At 40.4% G+C, this 12,210-nt stretch overlaps 1 protein-coding gene across 1 annotated transcript; it reads right to left on the bottom strand.

Annotated features, from left to right (window-relative positions):
• Positions 1-4,396: 4,396 nt before the first annotated feature.
• LOC107575940 (pyruvate carboxylase, mitochondrial-like) lies at positions 4,397-9,140 on the bottom strand (the record flags this gene model as incomplete). Its single annotated transcript, XM_016262247.1, has 4 exons — positions 4,397-4,669; positions 5,014-5,318; positions 8,813-8,902; positions 9,017-9,140. Coding segments are annotated over 4 exons (792 nt in total), but the record flags the coding sequence as incomplete, so codon positions are not given.
• Between the last annotated feature and the right edge of the window lie 3,070 nt (positions 9,141-12,210).

Genomic DNA, 12,210 nt, shown 5'->3' with positions numbered 1-12,210 from the left:
GGTGGCTTAACTCGCAAAAACCGCTCATCCAACTTGCCTTTCTGCGGTTCAGCCATTTTCTCGGCGGGCCATGCGATGTTCAGCTTGGTCACAGCACGAGTTACCACCTCCAAAAGCTCCTCATACTGGGGCGATTGAGGGGGCGAATCCTCGTCGACGCCCACCACATCAACCTCCTCGGAGGAAGACAGGCGGAGCGCCGAGCCCCCGGGGGGGAAGTAACCGCAGAACGGGCTTCCGATCCCGGTGAGCGAGCGCCGGATCTGGCGGGTGAGGAAGAAGATAGGGACTCGCCCGTCTCCATTCCCTCCGCCAGTTCCAGCTGCGAACCCCACGAGCGCAATCGCCGCTGCGCCTCGGCGGAAGCGGGACCCGCGCCGCGGGGAACGCTTGCGAAAGCACCCTCCGCAAAGAGTGCCTTTCGGGAGCGGAGCGCATGCATGGGAGGCACTCGCAATGCGGGCAGTCAGCGCTCTCAAGAGCTGACTCAGCATTCTCCGCTCCCAGGCAGACAACGCACAAACTGTGTGTGTCCGCACCCGTAATGAAACGCGGGCAGGGAGGAACACACAGTTTGAAACGCTGGCTGCCTTCGCCCCTACTCAAATTATGTGACTTGTCATGTGCTTTAGACATAATTATCTTCTAGCCCTACGGGACAGACAACACCAAATATGACTCACAAACAGATATCAGACTGACACACACACAGAGCGCTTGCTGAACGACAAAAAGCTGACACTGGTCTCACCGCATGTGCTTTTATAGCCTCCTGGTCATTACGTCACCCGCCGTGACGTCTCGCCCGCTGTTGGTCTGATTACACACGAGATTCAGAGCCCGTCACGCTGAACGGCGTTCCCCTAGCGTTTTTCGACGCACCTCGAGTTCCTGAAAAGGAACCCATATATAATCTACTCCATTTTCCTCCAACACTGCAAACCTGCAGCTTTAAAGTTTGTGTTCTTTTAAATCAGCTATTTGTCACATGTCTTCACAAATGCATCGTGCATCAAAGTGGAACTTTAGAACGCAGTGAAATGCACAACTTCTTTCCAAAAGCTTGCATTTCCAGACTCCAGCATTCACATGTGTATGAATAGAAGTCAATGGATTGAAAAGTGTACTGTGCTTGCCCCTTTACTGGGGTAACCTGAGTATTTTTTATTTTGTGTAAGTGCCATCTATGTCAGAGAGTGAAATGGCATTTTCATTCAGCCCATCAGCGGTTTTTTATGCACCAATCAAAACAGAAAATTTGCATACGAAAACTGGACCAAATTTCTTTTTGCCAAACATTTGTTGGAGTGAACAGACCTTTAGGGTTATGGATTTGAACAAAACCTCTAACTCTAAGTTTTAAAGGTCAGGATATAAACCTGCACAATTTGTGTTGCTGACTGAAAACTGTGCCTTTATAGAGTAGAAAATTTTTCGGTTTTCACCTAGTCACACTTTAGTTTGGGGATCAGTTCTCACTATTAATTAACTATTAACAATGACTGTACCCTCAATAAACTCCTAATTTGCTGCTTATTAATAGTAAGGTAGTTGTTAAGATTAGGTATGGGGAAGGATTAAGGGATCTAAAATATGGTTATGGAGAATAAGGCATTAATTTGTGCTTTATAAGCACTAAAAAACAGCCAATATGCAAGTAACATGCACAGTAATAAATTACTAGTTAATAGTGAGAATTGGTCCCTTAACTAAAATGTTACCACAATCCCATTAACATACAAAGATGGACCCCAGCCATATGTGGGGACCAGTATAGGAGTATTATAAATACTTGGGAGTGGGCTTTTCTGATGCAAGTCTGTAAGCAGCCACCTAACCAACCCCAGCTTCTGCATAGCGTTGCTCCTGGCAACCACCCAGAACACCTTAGGAACCACATAGCAACGCTCTGGCAACCACCCAGAACTAGCATTGTGGTGGCAACGTTCACATAAACAATCACAACCCATATTTTCCACATAAAATGTAAAAATCAGTTTTTTTTCTCTTGTTTTGCTTTGTTCATTTTTTTCATATCTAATTTTTTGGTATCTCAGTGTTTAAAGAGCGACTGACAGATTGCTGTGTATGGTGTGGCTACATGAGAGACTGTTCAGGAGAATCTGAAACGGAAGTGCAGCGGCCATTATCTAACCATCCTGCCTCAGAGGAACCATATTTGGGGGACAGACGAGGGGGAGAGAGGGAGGGAAAGGCTGGGAAGAGGAACTATGATTTAACTTTGACGGTAATGAAGTGGAGGAAGGAGAAATACATGGGTAAGTGCAGTTAAAAAGAAAATGGGGAAGAGGGAATGGAACATTCTCTTCCTCTCTTTTCTTCTCCGTCATTAGTCTTTGTCCAAGGTGTGTCAACACATTCCCCTCTCTGCTACTGTAGGCTTTTTGCCTAACATGCCTCTCAGAATACGGCAATTATCACACTCACACGGACAGTACAGCACACATCTGTATAAAAGTACAAATGTATTGATATATGACGACAGCCCCTGCTGGGTCCCTTGATTAATGAGCTTAGCAACTTGACTAATTAGACATCATTAATCAGTTGTGCCTGCCTGTAACATTAAACTGATCATGGGCAGCCTGTTGAATTAAACTGCACATGTACTGACCTAGGCCAGAAACACACCTTAAGCCGGGCTCACACTGTGCGATTTTTTAAAAGTCCTTTAGGATTGTACTTGTCAGACTGTACGAACATGATGATCATGTCACACTGTGGGATCTCAGTTGTCATTAATGTCAGACTGTACGACAGTCAAGACGCATTAAAAACGGGTGCGCGCAAGAAAACTTGTCCGGAGTTTTACCTTATCAACACATACATGTTCAGTGACTGCGAGCTGCATTGCACGCGGGGCTGTAATGTTGTACAATCATTAAAAGTATTATGAATGGCGGCAATACCGGCGTATTTAGTGTAAGCAGCTCTACACACCCACATGAAAACAGCAGCGCAACCGGTGTATATCAGAGCAAAGGCAACGAATCAATTACGTGAGCAGAGGACGAGAGTGCCGAAGTTTATGCGACTAGAAGAAATCTCTAGCATTATTTCTGATCATGGCTTGTCTTGAAATACGAAGACAGTTTGACGTTCGTCGTAGGAGATGTCACACTGCAGGACTGTGCGCCAAATCTTCTGACACTGCCAGAAGTTCGTTGGAGGTAATATTTGATCGCAACGCCCATTAATGGGCTTTCGGTGAACATGTAAAACAAATGATCAAAGACTACAGATTTTAGCCTAGGATTATAGGAATCTTTTAGGATTTTCAAAATTTGTCTCAGATGACCAAATCGTGGCCAAAATCGCACAGTGTGAGCCGGGCTTTATGCAAACATTCAAGTGTGGACCAAAAGTCACATGTTGTGCATACTTAAAGCTTGTTCTCACTTCATCTAACTTGCTCAGCAGCACTATTCAGTCTTCAAACGTTTGCTGTGCCATGACAATAGTTGACCAAATACACAAAACTACAAAACTGACAAAAATATTAAACAGCTATTTTCAGCATTGGTAATAATAAGAAATATTACAGAAACACAGCATATCTGAATGATTTCTGAAGGATCAAGTGACACTGAAGACTGGTGTAATAACAAAACATTCAGATTTGCCATGATAGCAATACATTACAATTTAAAATACATTAAAATAGAAAAGGTTTTTGCTTGATTGCAGTAATTTCATAACACTATTGTTTTCACTGTATTTTTTTTATCATAATGTTATCACTAACAACATTAAAAAAAATCTTACTGACCCCAAACCTTTGAACTGAAGTGTATATAAATACATTTTTATATTTTTAAGTTATATTTTTGGTCACTGACTTTATTTGACAAGAGGAGTTGTGAGACTAGAACAGAACGTAAAAAAAAGTCCTTGAGTCAGAACACGGGTTCCCCGATATGTCAAGAGCTCTGCCCACTAGCCTATGGCTATGACTTTTTTTAAGCTGAACTGCTATTAAATACTTTCAGATGAGATGCAGTGGCTGAAGATGTCAGTTTGCATGTCTACACAGTCCAACATTACATTAGTGACTTTCAGGGCTTTACTTATCTGCCACAATAATGTAATGCCATTTAAGTACTATTTGGGTGATTTTCTCAGTCAGCTTTTCTCAGTCCCAGTTTCCATTTACACACATACTTGTGTAGATTATGTTTTGAGCCTTAAGTCGTGGTCACATTTACGCAGATTTTGCTCGTTTTCAAGCTGGTCATGCGGATTCACTGCGTTGACCAACAGAAAGCTGCCAGCTATGAAAGTGACTTCTGTGTGAACAGTGCTTCATGCATCACTACACTATTGACAATGGCTCTTTTTTTGCTTGTGAAATTTCTATCAACATTTCGCCATACCTTTACACGTTTCTTTTCCACTCACCAGTATCAAGTTTGGTTCCTCTGGTGCAGGCGACGATGGCACCCATGCTCGGTTGAGAGGTCATGCCTGCCATCGAGTCCACTGCTACGTCCACTATATCTGCACCTGCTTGTGCACAGGCTAACATTGCAGCAACTCCTACACCCGCCGTATCATGAGTGTGAACATGGATAGGGACGTCAGGAAAACGGTCCCGCAATGCTCCAATCAGTAAACGGCTAGCTTCTGGCTTCAACAGGCCAGCCATGTCCTAGGAAGAAAAGAGCGCAGAGCTGCTTTGAACCACTCAAGTGCACCCCATAGAAAAGAAAATCACATTATGACGATCACTGCCATTACAGCAGCTCAACAAAGAAAAAGAAAAAAGAAACAGAAATAACAGAGCGAGAATGAGTATTACTGTCAATATCTTCAGTCATTACACCCTTGAGTAACTGCCAAACACAGCTGAAAATAACATCTAAGAGCCCTGACACACAAAAAAACCCAGTGGTTACATTAGCAAATCCTTCACCTCTGCCTTTGTGAGTGTGGAACATATGATTCTCAGGCCAATTCTGTGTGAATGTGTTTTTCCTTGTATACATGCTCTACCTTAATAGCCAGTATGTGTGTTCCAGCCTTAACTAGCTCATTGGCCAGCTTCAAATAGTACTCCAGTGAGTATTTCTGTCTCATGGGATCAGACACGTCTCCCGTGTAAGAAATGGCCGCCTCCACCACGCTTCCCGCTGCCCCTGCTGCTTCCATCCCCAAAAGCATGTTGGGAATATAATTCAAGGAGTCAAAGACACGGAAGATATCCATTCCGTTCTCTTTGGCTACCTCGCAGAATCTAGAGAAAGAGAGAGTGAAGAAAAATGGAAATAACTTTGTCAGCTCTACACTACTGCCAACTCCTTCAAAACCGACATTTATGGTTTATAAGAGTAAAGAGAGACATTTGCATGAATGAACATTCAAGTCAAGCCATTGACAATTTTAATGCCTGCCAGAATATTATGTACTTTCCAACAGTTACCATCAAAAGTTGTTTTTATTATGGAAAGTAGAAATTCTAAGAAACTCACTGCCATGATAAGGTGTTGTTGGTGGTTGCAAGAACATTGCCATGTGGTTGCTAAGGTATGCTGAGTAGTTTTTAGCATGGCTGATAAGGAGTTCTGAGTTAACTTTAGCGTATTGCTATAGAGTTGTTAGGAGAATGATACATCTATGTCCAATATACTGCATATATACATGCTATTACACACTATATTTACACTGTTTTAGATTTTGTGCAATCTTAAGGCTTTTTTTTTTTTGCAAAGTGAGTGACATTGCTACTTGTCAGCTCACATGTTTAAAACAACAAATTACATTAGTATCGCACACCTCTAGGGACTGTATCTACAATTGATCTACTATTAAATACTGACAGTCATTGATGAACAGCTATGTACTAATGTTGCAGTAATCTGACTGCTTCTCATTGTGAGCTTGTCACACATACAGCTTTGAAACAGGTGATCAATTAAAAGAGTGCCACTGACACTTCTCACTGATTCCCTGTCATGCAACGTCTCATTTTGGCAGCCAATCAAAGTAATCTCGAAATAAGAACAGGAGCATCACATGAATGTTTGCTGAGGAGAACAGGAAGACAATTACGTGTTGAATAGTTTAAACCAGACCACACTTCTCTGCTAAAACTAAGCATTGCATTTTCTGCCTGAAGGTTACGGGTCAGTGCCAAAGCTACAAGAACCCGCAAACCAACAGACAATGGGAAATTCCTACTATTTATAGATCTCAGATGTGTCAGTTTGAGAGGCCATTAACCCAGCAGGCAGGTGGTGGTACTGTTAACTTCCATTACAAACTAAGTTGGACATACCTACTCTCTCTATTAATGCAAATGAGGCAAACACATAAAAACTTTAAAAAAAATCGGGTGGGTTGCTAACTTATTCAAGAGAAAATAAAATCAATTCATGCTGTCCAATGAGAGAGGGAGTATGAGATAAAAAATGATGGGGGAGACAAATTATAGAAGTGCAGTAAGACATTGATGCATAGATTTGCATATTTCAAGGCATAAATACACCCACATGTGAGTTCAAATGTATGTGCTGCTGTGGGAATTTCCCTGTATGGAACGCTGGCGGCCACATGAAAGGAAAGAAGGCCAAAGCCTATTTATCGCTCATTGTGTGTCTGAAACGCACATGCAACACACACAATGCAGAGGAGCATCTCATGAGGCTTGGGATACACCTACCACAGATGTGACCTACTTACACAGACACATGCATTTTTTATCCCGTGAAAGACCTTTTCCATACAAACACCTACATACACAACACATATTTAGTCCAATTGTGTAGGGGGATGATTTTACAAGCTCGGCAAACTACAACCTGTCCCACTGAGAACTCACATCTAAAGCACTGAGAACAGGAAGAAAGTGGGGAAACTTTTCTTTTTTTTGGATATACATACTTAAATGCATACACTCCATCAAGGGTTCTTTGGGAATTACTTTACACATCACATTCAACAAACAAGAAAAAAGGTATAAAAAAGTAAAATTGATTTTTCCGTACTGCTGGTTCGTCTGGTCAGAGGAGAACTGGCCTCCCAACTGAGCCTGGTTTCTCCCAAGGTTTTTTCTCCATTCTGTCACCGATGGAGTTTTGGTTCCTTGCCGCTGTCGCCTCTGGCTTGCTTAGTTGGGGACACTTCATTTCCGGCGATATCGTTGACATAATTGCAAAGATATTATTTAAACTGAGCTGGATGTTGACATCACTGAATTCAATGATGAACTTTAACTGAAAAATTAGTGTTTACTATTGTCCCTTTGCATTATTGACACTATTTTCCTAATTAATGCTGTTCAGTTGCTTTGACACAATCTGTATTGTTAAAAGCGCTATATAAATAAAGGTGACTTGACTTGACTTATGCCAATGAGAATAGGAGAAAATTGGCTAAATTAATTGCGCACACATATGCACATATATCTATCCCTTAGGAATCTCTCTCTCTCTCTCTCTCTCTCTCTCTCTCTCTCTCTCTCACACACACACACACACACACACACACACACACACACAGTGGGAGTGTGGTATGTGGCTCACATACACCTAAACCCCTGTAATGAGATTTCTAATGTGGCTGGATCCCTCTTTCATTTGGCAGAGGGAAGAAGAGAAGGGAAGGATTAAAGCTGCATTATCACACTCTCGTCCATCCATAGAGAGAGAGAGCGAGAGAGAGAAAAGAGAGAGAAAAGAGAGAGAATAGAGAGTGGGGGTGAGTGGTGCCAATGCTTAGTATAGCTATAAACAAGAGTATGGATTCCACAAACATCTGTTGTGGTACACTTTTGATGTGGCAAGTGTGTCTGTAACCTGAGATACAGTATGTGTGTGCAGTGTTGGGGAGTAAAACTAAACTACAGCAAACTAAAAGGAACTAAAACTAATCTAAAAGGAACAATGCTTCTAAATTAAAGGTATAGTTTACCACAAAATTTAAATTATGAATTTAGTCTTATTTAATTTAGGCTTTCATTCAAGTTTAAACCCAAGATGTCACTCACATGTTTAGTTTGGGGACCAGTTCTCACTATGAACTAACTATTAACTATGAATTTTGCCTCAATAAACTTCTGATTTTCTGCTTATCAATAGTTAGTAAGGTAGTTGTTAAGTTAATGATCTGGTTGCAACAGAACAGCTCAAAGGAGGGAAGAATTATTTGTGAATAATCACTTAAATTTGTGTTTCTTCCTCACATAAAACTATATAGTACACACTACACAGGTCATATGAACCCCTTTAATGATGCTTTTATGGTGCTTGTTCACCCTTTCTGAAGCTTAAAAGCTCCACTCTCCATCCACTGTAAATGCATGTAAATGCAATGTAAAAGCATGCCCAGGCAACACACTCTAATGACAATTTGAACTGTTCTAGTGTTTAGGCTAACTGTTCTCATGAGATTAGTTGGACCGGGATATTCTTTAAAACTTCTCCTTCATGGTGTTTAATGGAACACAATTAGGGTAACTTAATGTGTGTGTGTGTGTGCACGTGCGTGCGTTTTTGTGACATATGAGGACACACATTTGTATAATGACATGGGTATGACATAGGTATTACAAGGAGAAGGTGACTTAAGAGGACATTACCCCATGTCCCTATTTTTCAAAACGCTTATAAATCATACAGAGTGAGTTTTTTTGAGAAAGTAAAAATGCACAAAGTTTCCTGTAAGGGGTAGGTTTAGGTGTAGGGCAATAGCACATACAGTTTGTACAGTATAAAAACTATTACGCCTATGGAATGTCCCCACAATTCACAAAAACAAACCTGTGTGAGTGTGTGTGTGTGTGTGTGAGTCATACCCAGAGAAACAGAAGGAACGCCTGGATCAACAGGTGAAGATTTGGCTTTCACTGGAATAGGAGTCATGGGTCCATTTACCATTGTGTGACCTGTCGAGAAAAAAAGCAGATGTTTAAACACAAATACACTCACACACATTTAGGCTATCACAGGTGCAAAACAATGATGAATGTACACACACACACACACACACACACACTGACCCAGATAGTGCAGGAGTTTCTGGGCTCTGTTCTGTGTAGGTTTGAGGTTGAAAAGTTCTTGGTTCTCGTCAATAAACTGGGTGTCAACTGTGGCGTACAGGAACTGGCTATTGCTCAATACATTCTGCAGGAAAGGGATATTAGTCTGAAAGAAAGAGAGAGAGAGAGAGAGAGAGAGAGAGAGAGATAGGTTTAGATAATCACCTGACAGTCAAAGCACACGCATATTTGCAATATGTGTGGCATTAGGCAATAAAGCAAGTTATAGTAAATTCTGACATTTACCAAATATGAATTACCTGAGAAAAAACTCAGCGGTTGCTGAGATGTTCTGAGTGCAATTATGTGTTGCTATGGTGTTTCTATACAGTCATTAAGTTGTTCTAAGTGGTTTTAGAATGTGGTTATGTGGTTACTAGAGTATTGCTATATATTCACTAAGTTGTGCTGAGTGGCCTTAGAGGAAGGAGGGGCAATTCCGGTCCTGTAGAGTTTAGTTCCAAATCTAATCAAATACATCTGCATGTAATCCAAGTAATCCTGAAGACTTTGGTTAGATTTTCAGGACTGTGGTTCTCCAGGATTTTTTTTCACCCATCTAATCCTAAGTATGAGCAATAATCATTATATTTTTCTTAACAAATACCACATGCCAACAAACAAACAAACAAATACAATGCAGAACATTATTGTGATGCTAACGAAGAACAAAGCATCAAGATGGACTGGGGCCCATAATTGTCCACTCCATTGGCAGTGTTGTTTAGTACTCTCATAAGCCGTGGGAAGTTTGAATTGTAATCTGTATCGTCTGAAAGCACTTGGTTCTTTGCTGATGGCTTCTATAAATGCATTAGCATTTCAGACAGCTGCAGTTCAGGCCATAACAGAGCTCCTGCACTGGAATAGGCCCCTAGACTGCAGCTATCAAAACAGCAGTGCACACCGCTCACTGCACCAATAAACACAGTTTTAGCATACGCAATGGGGCATGAGACAGGAATGTGTGTCGTATGACAGAAAGAAACAAGTGCAAAGCAAGTACAGAAAAGAGATGGGGGTTTGTGTGTACTTTTTATGTGACATATAAAAAGAGATCGAGAGAGTGTAAAGAGACTACAGGAGAGACAAAAAATGATGTCAAAGTAAGAATATAAAAAGATCTTGTGAAAAAAGCAATGATGTTAGATCTGAATTCAATTCCTTTCAGAGCTGACTACACTGACTGACACGTTGTCTCTACTATGTTGCCAGTATCCCTGTAAACACACTCACAGGAATGCCATCAACACACATACGTCACACACTGTGTTCGACAAAGGGATCAAAACCCAATTACCAAAAAAAACTTGAGAGAAAATAGGGGATTTCTCTAGAGGATTCCAATGGAAGCCGAGGAGTTAATGGAGGATTTAATGCAGTTTCTCCTCCTATTCTTCTCCTGCTTGGATCTAATGTGATGAGTGATGAACAGTTAGGAAAAGAGCAGTCCGAGAGAACACAGATGAAGTGCTAAGGAAAGTTTTGAAAAGTCATGGATGAGGGAAAGGACTGGGAAAATCAGGGTCAAATTCAGTCTCTGTCTTTGCTTTTTTGGCCTCATTTAACAGTTTGGCTTTTACAGCAGTCTTATCTCTCTGTTTCTTTCTAATTGTTTTCTGTTTAATCATGTCCATTTTTTGTTAGGGAAGCCTCCAATTTCTCTATGCATCTTGCTCATCATTATTTCTGCTCCTTGATTCTATTCCAGTACATTCCACTGAATTAAATTTTGTTTAACTGCTTATTTCTGATCATAGAGTTTGGTTCAACATGACTCAGTTCGACTCATTACCCTTGATTCAATTAACTTATTATTCCTGGTCTTTGATTCAGTTTCAGTTTGACTCAGTTCAGCTTATTCTGTTTTTTTATTTTACTTATTTAATTCAGTTTGGTTCAACTCTTTATTCCTGAGCATTGATTCAATTTTGTTTGATTTGACTTGACTTGATTTGACTTATTATGCCAGATAACTAATTCACTGCCATCCAGTTCTGTCCAGTTTAACTCAAAGTAATGCATATGAATTGAGCAGTAAACATTAATAGAGCTCATCAAATATGGTAATCATGGAAACTCAACAATATTTGTGTGATGCAGGAAAACAAACCTCATTGGTTCTTGCAAAAGTTTGAACATGCATGAACTTCCATATTTAATGTGCTTGATTTATGTTCATTACATAAAGCAATCATGTCTCTTCAGAAGATTGGATTATGAAATGAAATCTGTAGTGTATGCTTAATGTATGTATAACAAACATGACATATTCTAATAATTAGAAAGAAAACGTGAGTGAGCACATTATAATCTTCAGAGAAATAAGAAATTCTAGTGATATATCACAACTTGCTGAAGTCCATTATTTCCAGCTGTCCATCTGTTCTGTGTTCAGGAACCAAAGCCAAAATCTGACTGATATTACATCAAAGACAGATCTGAACCCATCTTTCACAAACGCTCTCTCTCGCTAAATGTTAGATAAGCTGAATATTTGTTAAGCACTTCAAACTTCCAAACAGCCCTGTGGCAAAGTGTGCCTATTTCAAACAGGTCTGTGACTGTCCACAATTTCTTTATTTGCACAAAAAGCAACACACACAAACAAACAAATGAACAAATTACCATGAATGCGCACAATTGCATGCAAAATAATGGTCAGAGACAGTTTAATGAAAGGCCTTTATTTGTCTGTCTAGCGGGGTGTGACAAAGCAAAGTATAGTCCTGTCAAAATAATTGACATCTGTTCAAGAACAAACACAGTTCTTGAAAAAAAAATTAAAAATGCACAACTAAAACACACATACACATCCTTACTGAATGTGTGAAGCCATTAGTGCATGAATAGAGGCCTGTCAAGTAATCCATCGTTCCATCTATCCATCTGTGTCTCTCTTTTTCTACTAAACTGCAAAAGCATACAAACAGAGATGGTAAACAGAAAAACAACATTCATGTCAAGACATACACCACAAACTTTCAGTGCAAAGCAAATTCTGCACTTAAACCATGCGCTGTCCGTGGTGCTGAACAGAGTTTGTGTGCACGAGACAAAACAAGGAAGAGTTTGATGGTAAGCGTGACACTGTCTCTGTGATTAATTGTCTTTGTTTTTGATTCGTATGTGGTATGGCAATGGTGTCAATGTGC

The sequence above is a fragment of the Sinocyclocheilus grahami genome, unplaced genomic scaffold, assembly GCF_001515645.1.
Source record: "Sinocyclocheilus grahami isolate Dianchi unplaced genomic scaffold, SAMN03320097.WGS_v1.1 scaffold3029.1, whole genome shotgun sequence".
NCBI lineage: Eukaryota > Metazoa > Chordata > Actinopteri > Cypriniformes > Cyprinidae > Sinocyclocheilus > Sinocyclocheilus grahami.
The sequence above is the reverse complement of the archived record's forward strand: the minus strand, read 5'-3'. Positions and strand labels throughout refer to the sequence as shown.